Source organism: Bos javanicus, chromosome 18 (assembly GCF_032452875.1).
Source record: "Bos javanicus breed banteng chromosome 18, ARS-OSU_banteng_1.0, whole genome shotgun sequence".
NCBI lineage: Eukaryota > Metazoa > Chordata > Mammalia > Artiodactyla > Bovidae > Bos > Bos javanicus.
The window spans coordinates 64,531,938-64,549,677 of NC_083885.1; the positions used below are offsets into that span (position 1 = coordinate 64,531,938).

The 17,740-nt window shown below is 53.0% G+C and overlaps 1 protein-coding gene across 1 annotated transcript; it reads right to left on the bottom strand.

Annotated features, from left to right (window-relative positions):
- Window positions 1-1,133: 1,133 nt before the first annotated feature.
- LOC133231173 (uncharacterized) lies at window positions 1,134-13,551 on the bottom strand. Its single transcript, XM_061389468.1, has 7 exons — window positions 13,399-13,551; window positions 11,050-11,139; window positions 10,210-10,301; window positions 8,141-8,246; window positions 5,794-5,883; window positions 3,624-3,715; window positions 1,134-1,440 (listed from the first exon to the last, which is right to left on the bottom strand). Exons 2-7 carry the CDS (start codon window positions 11,120-11,122, stop codon window positions 1,258-1,260), a joined length of 636 nt encoding a protein of 211 aa, XP_061245452.1. The 5' UTR covers window positions 11,123-11,139; window positions 13,399-13,551; the 3' UTR covers window positions 1,134-1,257.
- Between the last annotated feature and the right edge of the window lie 4,189 nt (window positions 13,552-17,740).

Here is a 17,740-nt window from a genome sequence, read left to right on the forward strand (position 1 = left end):
ACAGGAACCATGTACTGAGTTATGTACTTCATTGCATGGACCCCCCTTTCCAAAATCACATGCAAACTGACCTCTCACCTACCTGTTTGGAGCAGCTCCTCACAGCTCTCCGAGAGACTGTCTCCTGGGCTATAGTCCCCACTAAACCCCCAGATAAAACAGAAACTCTCACATTGTGCATTTTCACCTCAGTGAACACCTTCTATGGATTTTGGTGGTGGTTGTTAACTGGCACTATTGTGGCTACAGATACGTGCTACACACATATTCCAAGTATTTCTGCAGCATCTGAAGAGTTATGTGAAGGGAATTGGAAGGTCTGAGTGTTGAAAGAGGCTCTTTGACTCACAGGTGTGTGGCCATCTGGGACTCTCCCTGTCTCCACCTCTGTGAGGCGGATACCATGATGGCTAAGGGCGTAGACTCTGGAGCCAGCCTGCCTGGGTTTGAATGTTGGCTTGGCTCCTTCTGATCTGTGTGACCTGAAGCAAGTGACGTGGACTCTCTGTGCCTTGTTCTCTTATCTCAGAAAGAGGGATAATAGAACCAGCCACAGGTTGTGAAAATTAAGCAGCTCAAAATGTGTAAAGACATTAGCTCAGTGCCTAACACAGGGTCAGTGCTCAAAAACATTTATCCTGCTAAAAACGGAGGGGATCCTAATCAATGGGAGAGAGATACAAAACTGAAGAATACATTTATTCACTCATGTGTTCATCACAACATGTGCTGGGGATAAATTAACATAATAGACTTGATCCGAGGTGGACACATTATCCATTCTCCTTTGCTATAATAACAGAAGCTATTAGATGACACGGGATTGTCCAGCTAAGGACTACAGTTCCCAGCATCCCTTGCATCTAGATGTCACCATGTGACCGTCTCTGGCCAATGAGCTGTGAGGAAAAGTGATCTGGGCTTCTTGTAGGAGTCGCCCTTTGAAGGACTGAAGCTTGTCTTCCCCTCTCATCCCCGCACTTGCCCCGAACCAGAATGTGGACTGGGTGTCGGGGTGAGCCCTCTCCAGCCACGTGGCACAGAGCACCGAGGTCAAAGGACCCTGGCTGCCCAACTCCACGGAGCTGCACCGCCCCGGTCCTGGGAGTTTCACACACAGACCACACACAGCCTTGAGAGAGACAGCAAGTTGGGTTTATTGAAGCCGCTGTATTGGGGGATTTCACATCACGATAGCCCAGCATGCATGATTCGGGGGCGCGCGGTCAGGAGCGGGAAGCGGAGGGCCCTCAGCGTTTAGGAAGCAGTGACGAAGCTGAGGCAGCACAGGGGGCACTCGCACACCTTGACCTCGCGGAACTCCAGCACAGGCAGAGGGACGAAGGTGCAATTCGGGTCCGATTTCGAACCGTCAGAAGGAACCTGGGGCTCAGGCTCAGGGTCATCGGGCTCCACGTAATAGGTGAAGCAGACGCTCGGCTGGAAGGAAAGAGAACAGAGACGCAGGGAAAGAATGGTCGTATCGCACTCTCAGGCCGTTCTGTGCAGTGTGAGTGTTTGGGGGGCCTCTTGTGCATTGCAGGATGTTAAACACCATCACTGCCCTCTACCCACCAGGCGCTAGTAGCTTGCTTCCTTTACTCGTGACAAAGAAGAAACGTGTCCCGACACTGAAGGTGTCCCCTGGGGGGTGAATTGCCTCTGGTTGAGAATCACTGCTTCGTCCCATCCTTACAGCGGTTAGGGAAAGGCAGGGACCGTCTGCCCCATACACGCCCATGGATACAAGACGTAGGGTTCTCATCTCATATGCTGACGGTTGGTTCCGTGGTGGGCACAGGACCCAAAATGAACTGGTCAGAAAGCTCTCTTTCTAGAGTATTTGGTTCATCTCCAAGCATCTCCCCACTGATTTCTTATTAGTTAGTTGCATAGAGAAAAGAAAAATCAGTAAGTATTCCGTGGAGAAATGTGATAAACATCTTGACTGAGTGGATCTAAATTCAAGTGCATTTAGGACATGGCATCACTTAGGTGGTGCTCCAAAGATCATAGCTTACCCTGAATCTCATTAGGGGGATAGCATAAAAATCAAACCAGTGTAGAAATGAAACAAAACAGAAAAAGCAATCAATATTGTGCGAGGTGTGACTCGGATGTTCAAAATCGTCTGTCATAAGAGGCAAAGGAAGACTGAGGAGACTGTCTAGCTCAAAGAGAACTAAAGATATATTGTGTGCATGCTCAGTTGCTTCAGTTCTGTCCACCCCTTTGCGACCCCATGGGCTGTAGCCCCGCAGGCGCCTCTGTCCATGGGATTCTCCAGGCAAGAAGACTGGAGTGGGTTGCCATTTCCTCCTCCAGGGGATCCTCCCAGCCCAGGAACTGAACCCATGTCTCTTACATCTCCTGCACTGGCAGGCGGGTTCTTTACAACCAGTGCCACCTGGGAATCCCAGGTGGCACCAAGTGCAATAGCTGGCCCCAGTTTTCCCCCAGGTAGGAGGGAAAAGAACACCAAACAGACTGCATGTAGTGAGTGAAGAAACCAAGAATATGGACAGCAGGTGAGATGGAAGTGCATATCACGGTTAAGACCTCAAAGGTCACAACAGGCCCACAGTTATATAAGAGAATATTCTTCTTCTAAAGTGAAACACACGGAGGAATAGGAGCATATATACATAGTCCATATATGAGAAACATGCAAATAGAAAAAAATGATAACAACTGGCAAACTCAGATGATCTTTGTACTGTTTTTGTAAAATCTTTGATTACATTATTTCTTAACAAGATTTTCTAAAGAGTCCTCCCCGGGACTGCTGCAGGCACTAATAGGAAAGACGTTCTCACAGGCGTCTGACCCTCTGCCTCCCCTGACCCCTCCCCACGGGCCCCCTGCTTCTCACCAGGGTCCCTCCAGCCTCCCGCTTTGCAGGTCAAGAAGCCCAGAGACAGAGCAGACACCTCACTGGCAAAGTGTGAGTCACGTGCCAGCCCAGGGCCAATCACCAGGAACCTTGGCACTGCCGGCTCTGATTGGTCAGGGGCGTACCTGGAGCTGGTCTGAGGATGGATCAGATCCATCCAAAGTGCGTGCAGACAGGTGGTCCCCAGAAAAGTCAAGGGGGTTAGTAGGAGAAGGAGGACTGGTACCCAGGTGGACAAGGCCACAGCTGCCTTTGCAGAAGGGACCGTTCCCTAATTCATTCCTTCATTTAATCAGCCCGAGAGTATACAGTGTCGGACACGGGTTACATCTGATCTAGACAGGGGATATGTCATTGCACAAGAGGAGGCTCTCACAAAACTACTCTAGTAGGGGAGACAAATGATTAAAAAGATAGCTGCCAGATATGCTCTCAGGTAGCAATAATAACGCTGAAGAAAATTCAGGAAGGCAAGAGGTCTGAGGGAAATGGGGCAAAAGTGAGCAAGGGAGGCTTCATGGAGGAGGTGATACTGGAAGTTGGAATTAGGAAAGAGAGGAGGCAGGAAAGAGAGCAGCACCCCCAAGAGGATGGGGGCACATCCTGGGGTGGGGGACAAGGGACACCCAGCCACCCAAGGGTCTCTCCTGGCCAGAGAGGATGGTGGAGGTGCCTGACCTCTCATAACCTAGGGGATCTCTGGTCAAAGGGAGGAAACAAGCAGGCTTACCATGGGACAGAACGGCAGGACATTGAAAGACAGTCTTCCCTTCATTCCTCTGGGCTTCTTTCGAGGCTCATCAGGGTTCTCAGAAAGCAGGGCTGGGGAAGGAGGAAAGAGGCATGAGGCAATCGTGCCCTCTGAGGTTTGAGAAACTCAGTAATAATAAGATCTGCATCAGGAAACCAGTGACAAAAACTAACGTGTTGCGTGCGTGCCCTGAGCCAGGCACTCTTGCATACATTATACTGTAATATCTGATTTGGTTATTATTTTCATCCAACTTTGCGGATGAAGAAACTGAGGCCCAGAGAGGTTAGGACACTTGCAGGAGGTTGCACAGCAATGCCTGCAATCACGCATTAAATTGCATCCAGGGAACAGACGGAATGTCAGTGACCGAAGGGGCTGGAGTCAGACAACAGGGGGCTGTGGAGATGTGACGCCCTGGGGTGCCCGTGTGCAGGAGGGGGGCACAGCTGATACACAGGTACCACTGAGGCATATCTCTCCAGAAAATACTTAGGTTTCCCCAAAGGTTTCCCCAAAGAAGGTTTCCCCAAGGAAGACAATACTTTGGCCACCTGATGAGAAGAACTACCTCATTGGAAAAGACCCTGATGCTGGGGGAGGTTGAAGGCAGGAGGAGAAGGGGACGACAGAGGATGAGATGGTTGGATGGCATCACCAACCCGATGGACATGAGTTTGAGCAAGCTCTGGGAGTTGGTGATGGACAGGGAGGCTTGGCGTGCTGCAGTCCATGGGGTCGCAGAGTCGGACACGACTGAGCGACTTAGCGCGCACAGCACAGACAGATCGCGCAATGCCAGGCAGCTGGAACACACACCGGGCGTCTTGTGGGGGCGGGTCCTCGAGATGGACAGGGGACACAGTGCTTAAGGTCAAAGACCCCCAGGCAAGACGGGCTCAGATCCCACCGTGAGCTGATGATTCGCACCTGTCACCCTTCAGATTTCCCACCTGCAACATGAGGTCATTGGTGTCACCATCTCACAGGGCTGTTGTGGAGTGTGGGTGCCTGGATGCAGGGGAAGCACTGGGACCGGGCCTGGCACTACATGCCAGATGAGAATGAAGTGAAATAAGACGAAATAGGAAACGGAAGTGAGACACACAGTACACACTGCATATCAGACATAAATGCACAGTGCAGATACACGCACATCCTTGTCTGTCCGAGTGAGCGCAGAACATTCTGGAAGACTGGATGAGAAGCTGGGAAGCACCTACCTCGGGCAAGAAAGTAGGTAGCTAAGGAAGGGGCTTGCATCTTATTTTGTATGATGGCTACATGTAGCTACAGATGTGTGGAAATAGAAGCAAAAACACGCATGGGACTGTGCCAGGATCAGCGGGCCAGTTTTCACGCTGGACTATCATCCAATAAGATCAAATGGCTGGGGGAAATGGGATAAAGGGTCCATGGAATTTCGATGAATTATGATGGCAATGTCTTGTGAATATAAAATTATTACAAAGTAAAAGTTTTCAAAAAAGGGAGTGTCACAGCAAACCCAAGAGCCCTCCCTCATGAGGCCAGACCACCAACAGGACCAGCAAGGAGCTCTGTGCTCAGTCACTAAATCGTGTCTGACTCTTTGGGACTCCATGGACTGTAGCCCACCAGGCTCCTCTGTCCATGGGATTCTCTGGGCAAGAACACTGGAGCGGGTTGCCATTTCCTTCTGCAGGGGATCTTCCCCACCCAGGGAAACATGTGACTCCTGCATTGGCAGGTGGGTTCTTTACCACGAGCGCCACCTGGGAAGCCCCCACCGCACTCCTTCCCACTGCTAAGTCCTTGGTTCAGGCCTCCATCGCATCTCAGATGAATGACCCTACAGCCCCTTGACCTGGCAACTGAGTGGAGGGTCAGCTGGCCCATGCAGGTGGCCACATGATACAAAGCAGCCCAGACTGATTCCAGCTCCCAGGATGCAGCCCTGCGGGCTCTGAGCAGGGGAGAAATGGACCCACGGACACGGGGTGATGTTGGGGAGGTTCCATTCCAGGCGCCCCTCAGGGCCCTCCCTCCTTAAGAGGAGCCAGCAGCAGACATGCGAGGTTGGGGCCAGTCTTCAGGGTCCATGCTTCCCCATCAGCCTGGAGACCTCCCCACTCCTGCCTGCCACAGTCCCGCCCCATGTGGGTCTCACCTCCTTTCTCCGGAGGCCTGGTCTGCACCTCCTCGGTCTCCTGGCCCTCGATGGTGCTCAGAGGCAGCATCATGGCACCACAGGTGCTCCCTGCAGACAGGACACACAGCAGTTAGTGCCTGGGCGGTGGAGCCGGGGGGCCCGGGTGTGGCTCTCAGAGCTCGGGTGGACTCAGACAGCTCCATCCCCTCCCACGTCTCCGGGTCCCCAGCATCCAAGGGGACGTGCTGGCAACGGCTCCTGCTGGTTTCCTCCAAGGCCCAGGGTGTGATCTGGGGAGAGCGGTTGTCATGGCGCCTGGCAAGAACAAGGGCAGGGCTCGTGGTACCTGGGGCTCACCCCCCTTTAAAACTAGAACAACTGTGACACCAAGTGCTGGGACCAGGAAGCTGCAGCTCGGCTAACTGGGTATCCAAAGGGCCTCTGGAGTCTGGCATACAGCAGGCACTCAGTAAGTGCACCTCAAGGTCAGCATTACCATCACCATGTTTCAGCTCCGTCCCAGGGCTCCCAGGCAGCCTGCCCAAGGGGTTCAGACAGGCCCTCCCCTCCTGTCCTGGGCCCCTCCAGGTACAGGAGGCATCAGTCCCGCCCTCAGGAGCGGGGTGAGGGGAGGGGCTGGGCCCCAGACCCGCCAGCACAGCCCTGGGGCGGGGCCAGCCCTGCAGGGAGGGGGCTGGGCACAGGCTGACCCTAGCCCTTCCTGGGCAGAGCCCTGGTCAGTGTGTCTGGGGACTGCGGATTGGATGGATTCCAGCCTGCCAGTCACTAGCAGGGAGATCTCAAGGATGAAGTTTGCCAGATTTCCCAAAATGATATTACAACAAATTCAGAGCAAACCGAGACCTGAATTTCAGACACAGAAATCAGTTTTTACTGTAAGTCATATTGAAACACCATACGGGTCAGGTCTACATAAAAACTCATTTTAAAATTTATTTTGCTAAATGATGTTTAAGTATAGGCTTGCCTATAGGCAAGCCCCATGAAATATTTGGAACATACTTATACTAAAAGGGAATTCACTATTTGTCTTAAATTCAAATTGAAGTAAGCATCCTGTATTTTACCTGGCAAGCCCCGATTCAGGGGTTTTTTAACCTCTTGTGCTGTCAGCTTTCCCGTCCATGAAAATGAGGAAGATAAATGATTAAACATGAGGATTAAATATGATTAAATACACACACACTCAGAACATACTATCTGGTAACTTAGAGTCAAACCTCTTCTTCGAAGCCTTCATAAGATGCTTAAGACCCATCAGAGATCCTGACACATAATCGTGAAGATACAAGTGCGTCAAATAGCGGGAACACGTGGCCAGATATACTAACACACACAATTGTTACAACACACACAACTGTTGATCACTGTGGAAAGCAGGGCTTACCGACACAAACACACCCGCAGACACACTGCAAGGAAACCCAGAGACCCCCATGACCCCCATGACTCAGGTGGGCAGGCCTGCTTCTCAGAACTGAGGACGGGCCTCACAGGCAGTCCTGGTCATGCTCACCCCCGCCCCCCCCCCCACAACTGCAGACGCATCAGCTGAAATTATCAATACACCTCACCCTCGCCAGTACACTTTCCCTCTGGGGGAGCCCCAGGCCCACCCTCAGCCTCCCCCGGCCCCTCCCCCAGAGGCTGCCCCTCAAAACCGCGCGCCCCAAACGTGCTCCCAGCCCCCACCCGCAGCCACGCAGGCGCACAGAACCACTGGAGGCGCAAAAGCTGTTTTCCACGCGCACTTCTCATCTGTGAACCTTGCTCTGCGCCCTTAGTGAACCCCAGACACACCCAGCGGGTCTCCTCGGCTCCCCACTCATCACACCGCCCTCTGGACTTCCCCAGAGTCATGTTCCCATCTTCTGTGTGGCCAGTTCCTTACCTGAGCCCGATACCGACTGCCCTCTCTGGTGTGCAGAGCAAACCTGCGCCTCCCGCCTCCTCCAGCAAACTGCAAAGTCCCGGGTCCGCCCTCCCGCCCCCCAAAACCTGGGGACCAGGACGCGGGCTCCCCGCTGCCTGCCCTGGAGGGGACCCCCGCCTCCGGACACCCCAGCCTCCTGTGTCCCCTCCAGGCTCCCCTCCTCCCTCGGACTCGAGCCGCCCCGCGGCTCACGAGGGTCTGAGGACGCCCCCCGCCCTCAGGGGAGCCGGGGTTCCTGCAGGGCCCGCACCGCGCGCGCCCCGGCGTCTCGGGGCCCCCAGGCAGCAGCCCAGAGCGCGCCCGCACCTCCTCCCGGGCGCTCCCGCGCTCCCCGCGGGGACCCCGCAGCGCCCTCCCGCGCCCCTCGCCCTGCTGGCGCAGAGCCCTCGGAGCTGCGGCCGCGGAACTGACCTCCGGCCCCGGGCTCGGTCTGGGCGTCCGGGCTGGAGCGCGCCGGCTTGCTCACCGCGTGTCCTGGCGGCGCGGGCAGGGCTGGCTCCGAAGAAGTCCAGGGCACCTGCGGGTGAACTCGCAGGAATGAAGAGCGCCGAGCGGCTCCGTGACAGGCACAATCCTGCACCCCCAGCCTTGGTCCCCCCAACACGAGCAGGAGGTCAACAGGGTGCCTGCCGCCAGCACGGCGTGTTCGCTTCACTTCTAGGGTTGTGGGGAGGGTCCCAGGCCTCGTCCTCCTCACTGCTTAGAGAAACTGATACAGAGGTGGCCCTGGGCGGCTTTGAGGCGGAGGAGACTCAGTAGTGCAGGCAGCAAGGGAAAGGAGTGGTTTTAAACGCCTTTCTCGAATATAAGGCAACACCCACCCCACACACCTAGAAACACGTGTGTGGAGCATATGCACTGGGCCCAAACACAAAATATCTTTTACACACGGCTTCACACTCACAGTAGTTCAAGATTTCCCTCCTTTTTCTAACCATTTTCACACCTTCACCGGCATTAATTTCAGTTTGCATCTATTCCAAGCGAGATCGGTCACTTTGGCGGTCAAAGGTGTCATGGCAAATTGCCTAGTCTTCCTGAAGCATCCACTCTGTGTCAGAACCACTGGACTTGGCATGAAGGCATCGCAGACTCTCCCTAAGACGTGGGTGTAGTGTGTCAACAAGCTCTTATTTACTCAACAGGCCGTGGACTGGGTGGCCTTAATCGGCTCCCCCTTGACCTAGAGAATCTTCTGTGCCAGTTCCTGGAGTACACAATGCCAAGGTGCTCTCTGGTGAACGGGCAGTTAGGGCAGCAATGTGAAAGGGTACACTTTGTGGATTTTCTTTAAAAATAAGAAATACTTGATGAAGATACGAATCCTGAGAACTGCAAGAGTCTAATATGAAAGGAGCCATTGGGTCTTCACTATGTACAAACTTGAAATAACCTTTAAAAACAGCACTCATGACACAGGTGTCTGTCCTGTATTAGGGATCATATTAATCCGTGTTTCATAGGACTCGGTGTGCTTACATGAGCTCATCTATGTAAAGTGCTCACACCACGCCTGACAGGTCGAAGCTGCCCAGGAAATACTTTGTAAACCTGTGACTCTCGTGTTCTTTTCTAATAAGATTTTCTAATGCGTCCTCCCCAGGATTGCTGCAGGCACTAACAGGAAGACCTTCTCGCAGGCATCTGACGCAGGGCCTCCCCTGACCTCTCCCCACGGCCCCCCTGGTTCTCACCAGGGTCCGTCCAGCCTCCCCTCCTGCCTGTTAAGAAGCGCAGAGACAGAGCAGACGTCTCACTGGCCAAGTGCAAGTCATGTGCCAGACCAGGATCAATCACCGGGAACCTTGGCACTGCCGGCTCTGATTGGTCAGGGGCCCAATCCTCAGCTGGTCTGAGGATGGGATCAGAGCCATCCAAAGTGCGTGCAGACAGGTGGTCCCCCCAGAAAAGTCAAGGGGGTTAGTAGGAGAAGGAGGACTGGTACCCAGGTGGACAAGGCCACAGCTGCCTTGGCAGGAGGGACCGTTCCCTAATTCATTCCTTCATTTAATCAGCCCGAGGGTATACAGTGCCGGACGCTGGTTACATCTGTGCTAGGCACGGAATGAGTCATTGAAAAACAGAGGAGGGCCCTGCCCTCACAGAACTACTCTGGTAGGGGAGACAGATGATGAACACACAGACAGAAGGTATGCTGTCAAGTAGCAATAACTACTGTGAAAAAAAGTTCAGTGAGGCAGTGAATTGGCGAGAAACGGAATGAATGTGAGCAAGGGAGGCTTCATGGAGGAGGTGACACAGGAACAGAGGTTGGAATTAGCAAAGAGAAGGAGGCAGAAAGGCGGGCAAAATCTTCAAGGAAGACTAGCCCCCACAGGATGGGGCCACGTCCGGGACAAGGCAGCGGCAAGGGGCACCCGGGCACCCAAGGGTCTCTGGTGGGCAGAGAGGGTGGCCAATCCACGTGATCACTCAGCCCAGGGGCCTCCGGTGAAAAGGGAGGGAGCAAGCAGGCTTACCACGGGGCAGAACGGCAGGACTCTGAAGGACACCGTTCCCTTCATTCTCTTGGACTTCTTTCGTGGAACATCAGCCTTCACAGAAAGCAGGACTGAGGGAAGAGGAGAGTCATGAAACCATCTGACCCTGAGACTTGAGAAACTCGGTAATAATAGTCTTCATCACAAAACCGGCAACAGGAGCTAATACGTTGAAGTATGTTCCAGACATGCTTTTAAGTATTATACACGTATTCGTTTATGTGGTTCTTCATAATAACTCTCTCTTCATAATAACTCTCAAGAATACTGAAGTGGGTTGCCATTTCCTTCTCCAGGGGATCTTCCCGACCCAGGGATCAAACCCTGGTCTGCCATGTTGAGGGCGGACTCTTTACTGACTGAGCCACCAGGGAAATCAATAACTCTCTGAGATGGGTATCATCATCAACCCACTTTAGAGATGAGCGAACTGAGGTACAGAGAGGTAGGGACACTTGTTGGAGGTCACCCAGGAATGAGTGAAACCTGCATTCAATTGTATCCCAAAGGCCCCCAGGGAACAGACAGGAAGTGTGAGGGAGGGGAAGGGCTGGGGTAAGAAAACAGGGGTGTCCAGGCCACAAAAAGGGGCCCAAACGGGCTCAGCTCCAAGGAGCTCCCTGCAGGCTCTGAGCGGGGCCGTGACGGGACCCGCTGACGGGAGGTGATGTCAGGGAGGCCGCATCCTGGGTGTCCCTGCCCAGAAGAGCCAGTGGAGACATTTGGTGATGGGGCCAGTCTTCAGGGTCCATGCTTCCCCATCGCCTGGACACCTCCCCACTCCCGCCTGCCACAGTTTCCGCCCCACGCGGGTCTCACCCCCTTTCTCCGGAGGCCTGGTCTGCACCTCCTCGGTCTCCTGGCCCTCGATGGTGCTCAGAGGCAGCATCATGGCACCACAGGTGCTCCCTGCAGACAGGACACACAGCAGTTAGTGCCTGGGCGGTGGAGCCGGGGGGCCCGGGTGTGGCTCTCAGAGCTCGGGTGGACTCAGACAGCTCCATCCCCTCCCACGTCTCCGGGTCCCCAGCATCCAAGGGGACGTGCTGGCAATGGCTCCTGCTGGTTTCCTCCAAGGCCCAGGGTGTGATCTGGGGAGAGCGGTTGTCATGGCGCCTGGCAGGGACAAGGGCAGGGCTCGTGGTACCTGGGGCTCACCCCCCTTTAAAACTAGAACAACTGTGACACCAAGTGCTGGGACCAGGAAGCTGCAGCTCGGCTAACTGGGTATCCAAAGGGCCTCTGGAGTCTGGCATACAGCAGGCACTCAGTAAGTGCGCCTCAAGGTCAGCATTACCATCACCATGTTTCAGCTCCGTCCCAGGGCTCCCAGGCAGCCTGCCCAAGGGGTTCAGACAGGCCCTCCCCTCCTGTCCTGGGCCCCTCCAGGTACAGGAGGCATCAGTCCCGCCCTCAGGAGCGGGGTGAGGGGAGGGGCTGGGCCCCAGACCCGCCAGCACAGCCCTGGGGCGGGGCCAACCCTGCAGGGAGGAGGCTCCTCACCGGCCCCAGCATCACCCTGGGCAGGACGTGGGCCAGTGTGTCTGGGGGTGAGAACTGGGGGCTTCCACTCCTACAGTCACTAGCTGGGGGATCTCAAGATTTAACAACAGCAGCAAGAAAAACACAGAACCCTGAGATTTGCGTTTTAGACTCACAGATCATTTTTTTTTTTTTTTAGTATAAGCCATATCCAAACACTATATGGGCATGTCTACTAAAAACTAAGTTTTTATTTATTTGGCTAAATCATGTTTAAGTATATGCAAGTCCCACGGTATATTTGGAGTGTACTTATACCAAAAGATAATTCATTATTTATCTGACATTCATGTTTAAACATGTGCACTGCATTCTACCTGCAGCTCCTGATTCAGGGGTTATTTAACCTCTTGGGCTGTCAGCTTTCCCCTCATGAAAATGAGGACTATAAATGATTAAACATGAAAATTAAATGCAATTAACTACACACACATACTCAGAACACTCTGGTAACTTAGAGTCAAACCTCTTCCTTTAATCCTTTTTAAGAATCCTTTGACCCACCACAGACCCTCACACATTAATCGTGCAAATACAAGGTGCGTCAAACAGTGGGAACACTCGACCAGTTACACAAACACAGGATCGTTAGTAACGCACACTTTGAGGTGCAGACTGCGGGAACCACGGCCTAAGGACACAAACACACCTGCAGATGAGCCCAGGGAAATTCAGAGACCCCACCACGCTGCTGCTCAGTGCTGAGCACACTCCTCACAGGCAGTCCTGCTCACACACTCACACACACATACCCACACACACACCCTCCAGACAGGCACAGAGGCAGACCCACAGGCTGGAGTGACCCCCCACCCTCCCCAGCACACTTTCCCTCTGGGGGACCCCCAGGCCCACCCTCAGCCCCGCCCGGCCCCTCCCCCAGAGGCTGCCCCTCAAAACCGCGCGCCCCAAACGTGCTCCCAGCCCCCACCCGCAGCCACGCAGGCGCACAGAACCACTGGAGGCGCAAAAGCTGTTTTCCACGCGCACTCCTCATCTGCGAGCCTCTGATGCGTCTCAGCGCACCTGCAAACACGTCCAGAGGGTCGCCCCTGCTCCCTACCCCTCAGAGTAACCCCCGCACTCCCCAGAAGAGCCCCATGGCATCACTTCCCGTGTTCTGCTTCGCCCATTTGCTCGCTGACCCCTGACACCCCGCTGGCTTCCCAGGTTGGGAGCAGCCCCCGGACCTCCGCCTCCCCCATCAAACCGCAAAGTCCCCGCGTCCGCCTCTCCCGCCCCCAAAACCTGGGGACCCGGCCCCGGCCCCCCCGCCCGGCCTGTCCTGCACGGGGTCCCCGCCATCCCCGCCTCCGGACACCCTACTCCGGGAGGGGGGCACTCCTCTGTCCCCTCCAGGATTCGCTCCTCCCAGTGGCCTCAGAAATCCTGGGGCCCGGAGTTGCCCAGGGGCTCAGAGGATTCGAGGGTCTCGATCGCCCTCAGGGGAGACTCGGGTTCCTGCAGGGCCCCCACCACGCGGGCCCGGGGTCTCGGGGCCCCCAGGCGGCAGCCCCCGCTCCCGCACCTCCTCCCGGGGCGCCCCCGCCCTGCTCGCGGGGACCCCCGGCCCGCGCCCCCGCCCTGCGGGCGCAGACCCCGCGGAGCGGCGGCCGCGGGACTGACCTCGGGACCGCTTCGGTCTGGGCGGCTGGGCAGGGCAGGCGGGCTGGCTCCGCGAGCGTCCTTGGTGCCTGAGCAGAGCCGGCTCCGGAGGCGCTCGGGGACGCGGTGGACAAACGCGCGCGAACGAACAGCGCTGAGCCGCTCGGCGTCACGCACAAGCCCCAAGCCCGCCCCCAAGGCCGAGTCAGGTGGTTCAAACCGCCTCTGACACCAGCACAGGCGTCAGAGGTTCGCGGCAACTTGGTTATTAGCGGGGAGGGTCGGGGGCCTCTGTGTCTCAGTTCGGTAGTGAAACCGACAAAGGAGGTCGTGATGGGCAGGTCTTAAGGGGACGAGAATGACCTTGTGCAGGTCATAAGAGTAAGTCAGTCAGTTAAGTCACTCAGTCGTCTCCAACGCTTTGAGACCCCGTGCACTGCAGCACGCCAGGCCTCCCTATCCATCACCAACTCCTGGAACTTGCTCAAACCCATGTCCATCAAGTCGGTGATGCCATCCAATCATCTCATCCTCTGTCGCTCCCTTCTCCTCCTGCCTTCAATCTTTCCCAGCACCTTTCCAATGAGCCGGCTCTTTGCATCAGGTGGCCAAAGTATTGGAGCTTCAGCTTCAACATCAGTCCTTCCAATGAATATTCAGGGCTGATCTCCTTCAGGATGAACTAGTTGGATCTCCTTGCAGTCCAAGGGACTCTCAAGAGTTTTCTCTAACACCGCAGTTCAAAAGCATCAATTCTTCGGTGCTCAGCTTTCTTTATAGTCCAACTCTCACATCCATACATGACTACTGGAAAAGCCATAACTTTGACTAGATGGACCTTTGTCGGCAAAGTAATGTCTCTGCTTTAGTATGCTGTCTACGTTGGTCATAGCTTTTCATTCAAGGAGTAAGCATCTTTTAATTTCATGGCTGCAGTCACCATCTGCAGTGATTTTAGAGCCCAAGAAAGCAAAGTCTGTCACTGTTTCCACTGTTTCCCCATCTATTTGCATGAAGTGATCGGACTGGATGCCATGATCTTAGTTTTCTGAATGTTGAGTTTTAAGCCAACTTCTTCACTCTCTTCTTCCACTTTCATCAAGAGGCTCTGTACTTCCTCTTCGCTTTCTGCCATAAGGATGGTGTTATCTGCATATCTGAGGTTACTGATATTTCTCCCAGCAATCTTGATTTCAGCTTGTGCTTCATCCAGCCTGGCATTTCACATGATATACTCTGCATATAAGTTAATGAAGCAGAGTGGCAATATACAGCCTTGACGTACTTCTTTCCCAGTTTTGAACCAGTTCGTTTTCCCATATCTGATTCTGTTGCTTCTTGACCTGCATACAGATTTCTCAGGAGGCATGTCAGGTGGTCTGGTACTCCCATCTCTTGAAGAAGTTTCCACAGTTTGTTGTGATCCACACAGTCAAAGGCTTTAGCCTAGTCAATGAAGCAGAAGTTGATATTTTTCTGGAATTCTCTTGCTTTTTTTATGATCCAACAGATGTCAGCAATTTGGTCTCTGGTTCCTCTGCCTTTTCTGAATCCAGCTTGAATATCTGGAAGTTCTCAGTTCATGTACTGTTGAAGCCTAGCTTGGGGAATTTTGAGCATTACTTTGCTAGTGTGTGAGTTGAGTGCAATTGTGTGGTAGTTTGAACATTCTTTGACTTTGGCTTCCTTTGGGATTGGAATGGAAACTGACCTTTTGCAGTCCTGTGGCCACTGCTGAGTTTCCCCAATTTGCTGTCATATTGAGTGCAGCACTTTCACAGCATCATCTTTTAGGATTTGTAACAGCTCAGTAAGAGTAAGTAGTGGTTCTAAACTTGTGCTTAGAGTAGGAAGAGATGCTACACAGGTAGAAATGTGTGTTTGTGTTAATAGCATGTGTATTGGGCTCAAACACAGAATATCTCTTACAGTGTGCATCGAATTCACGGTAGTTCCGGGTTTCTCTCCTTTTCTAACCATTCTCACACCCTCACCCGTACTGATTTCAGTTTGGCCTCATCAGTTCTGGGTCAGTCACCTTTCTTGGCCAGAGGGTGTGTGGCAGGTATTTTAGAATCCTGGGCCATCAGGTCTGTGTCGCAGCTGCTCCTCTTTTGCATGAAAGCATCCCAGACGGTACCTAAGGATGACTGTGGCTGTATCAACACACCCTTATTTACACAAACAGGCTCGGGGCTGGATGGCCATAGTCTGCCCACCTCTGACCTGGAGAATTTTCTGTACCAGCTCCTGCAGTACATAAAGTCAAGCTGCTCTCTCACAAAAGGGCAGTTTGCGAAGAAAAGTGAACAGATAAACTGCTTTAAAGAAAGAAATATTTTATGAAAATTTGAATGTCTAGTCAAGGCTATGGTTTTTCCTGTGGTCATGTATGGATGTGAGAGTTGGACTGTGAAGAAGGCTGAGTGCTGAAGAATTATTGCTTTTGAACTGTGGTGTTGGAGAAGAATCTTGAGAGTCCCTTGGACTGCAAGGAGATCCAACCAGTCCATCCTAAAGGAAATCAGTCCTGGGTGTTCATTGGAATGACTGATGAAGCTGAAACTCTAATCCTTTGGCCACCTGATGTGAAGAGTTGACTCATTGGAAAAGACTCTGATGCTGGGAGGGACTGGGGGCAGGAGGAGAAGGGGACGACAGAGGATGAGATGGCTGGACAGCATCACAGACTCGATGGATGTGAGTTTGAGTGAACTCTGGGAGTTGGTGATGGACAGGGAGGCCTGGTGTGCTGCAGTCCATGGGATCGCAAAGAGTCGGACACGACTGAGCGACTGAACTGAACTGAGCATACAAATAGGCACATAGTGTGGAATTTGGCAGAAAATTTAAAATGGTAGTGTTTTTAAAAAGCTCCTCTGAGCCATGCTTTTCTCTCCAATAAATTGGGGATCATATTAGCTCCTATTTCCTAGGGCTCTGGTGACAGTTACATGAGCTCATCTACGTAAAGTGCTCAGCACCATGAGTGACAGGCGGAGGCGACTGGGAAATGTCACCATTTATCTAACATCAGCAGTAACCGATCGGTTAATCTGGCCCAGGCAGGGGAGGTGTCCTGTGGACAGGGCACTGGGCACCCTGAGATTCAAAGTGCCCAGAGGACGCTGCGCAGAGCCAAGAGTCCCCAAGATCCACTGATGAGATTGCTCCATGAGACTGTGCTCTTTCAGGCTCTCACAGCAGCGAGCCCACAGCCTCACTTCTGAAGGCTGCAGTGTATGATCATTCTGATAATCTAAGAGATCTAAAGCGTTTCCCTGGTGGCTCGTTGGTGAAGAATCTGCCTGCAGTGCAGGAGATGCAGGAGTTGCGGGTTCAATCCCTGGATCAGGAAGATCCTCTGGGGAAGGAAATGGCAACCCACTCCAGTATTCTTGCCTGGAAAATTCCATGGACAGAGGAGCCTGGTGGACTACAGTCTATGGGGTGGCAAAGAGTTGGACAGGACTGAGCACTCAGCACAGCACAAGAGATCTAAGCCAGTCCCGACACAGATCCTTCGGTGACCATGGAAACGTTCTGTATCTGTGGCGTCCAGTGCAGTAGCCACTGGTCATGTTGGGCCCCTGAAATGTCCTGGATTCCGTTACATTGAAGGATCCACATGAAGTGATTGTGCTGGAGGCAAGAAAATTAAACCCGGATCCCTCTCAAATGCAATTCCATGGTCACTGAAGGGTCTGTGTCATGACTGGTTTCCTGGGCACTTTCCATCTGTCAGGTGTGGTACTGAGAACTTTACATAGATGAGCTCAAGTAACCTTCACCAGAGCCCTGTAAAATAGGAACGAAAATGACCCCTAATTTATAGGAAAGATACCTAGGCTCATGAAAGCTGTTTTTAAAGGTGGTTGTTTCAAATTTTGCACATGTGTCAAGAATATATTACTATTTTTATATTTTACTTCACAGGATTTAAATTTTCATGAACTATTTTTTTTTTTAAAAGCATGTCTGTTCACATTTCTGCCCAACCTGCACCTTTTACTTAGAAAAGAACTACAGTCTTTAATTCTTTAATGGAGATGTCCATGCATCATAACCAACATGAACCTTGTAATGAGGGGTGCACGTGATTGCGTGGACCCCTTTTCCAAAAATCCCATGTAAACTGACCTCTCACCTACCTGTTTGGAGCAGTCACTCACAGCTCTCCGAGAGGCTGTCTCCTGGGCTATAATCCCCACTAAATCCCCAGATAAAATGAAAACTCACAGCTCTCACGTTGTGTGTTTTCACCTCAGTGAACAACCTCTATGGATTTTGTGGTGGTGGTTGTTAACTGGCACTATTGTGGCTACAGATACATGCTACACACATATTCCAAGTATTTCTGCAG

Excerpts from the sequence above, each read along its gene's own strand:
- LOC133231173 (XM_061389468.1), bottom strand. The coding sequence starts at position 11,122 with ATGATGCTGCCTCTGAGCACCATCGAGGGCCAGGAGACCGAGGAGGTG. Across the intron at positions 8,247-10,209 it reads TCCTGCCGTTCTGCCCCGTG|GTGCCCTGGACTTCTTCGGA; the intron begins GTAAGCCTGCTT and ends GTTCACCCGCAG. Across the intron at positions 5,884-8,140 it reads GACCGAGCCCGGGGCCGGAG|GGAGCACCTGTGGTGCCATG; the intron begins GTCAGTTCCGCG and ends TCCTGTCTGCAG.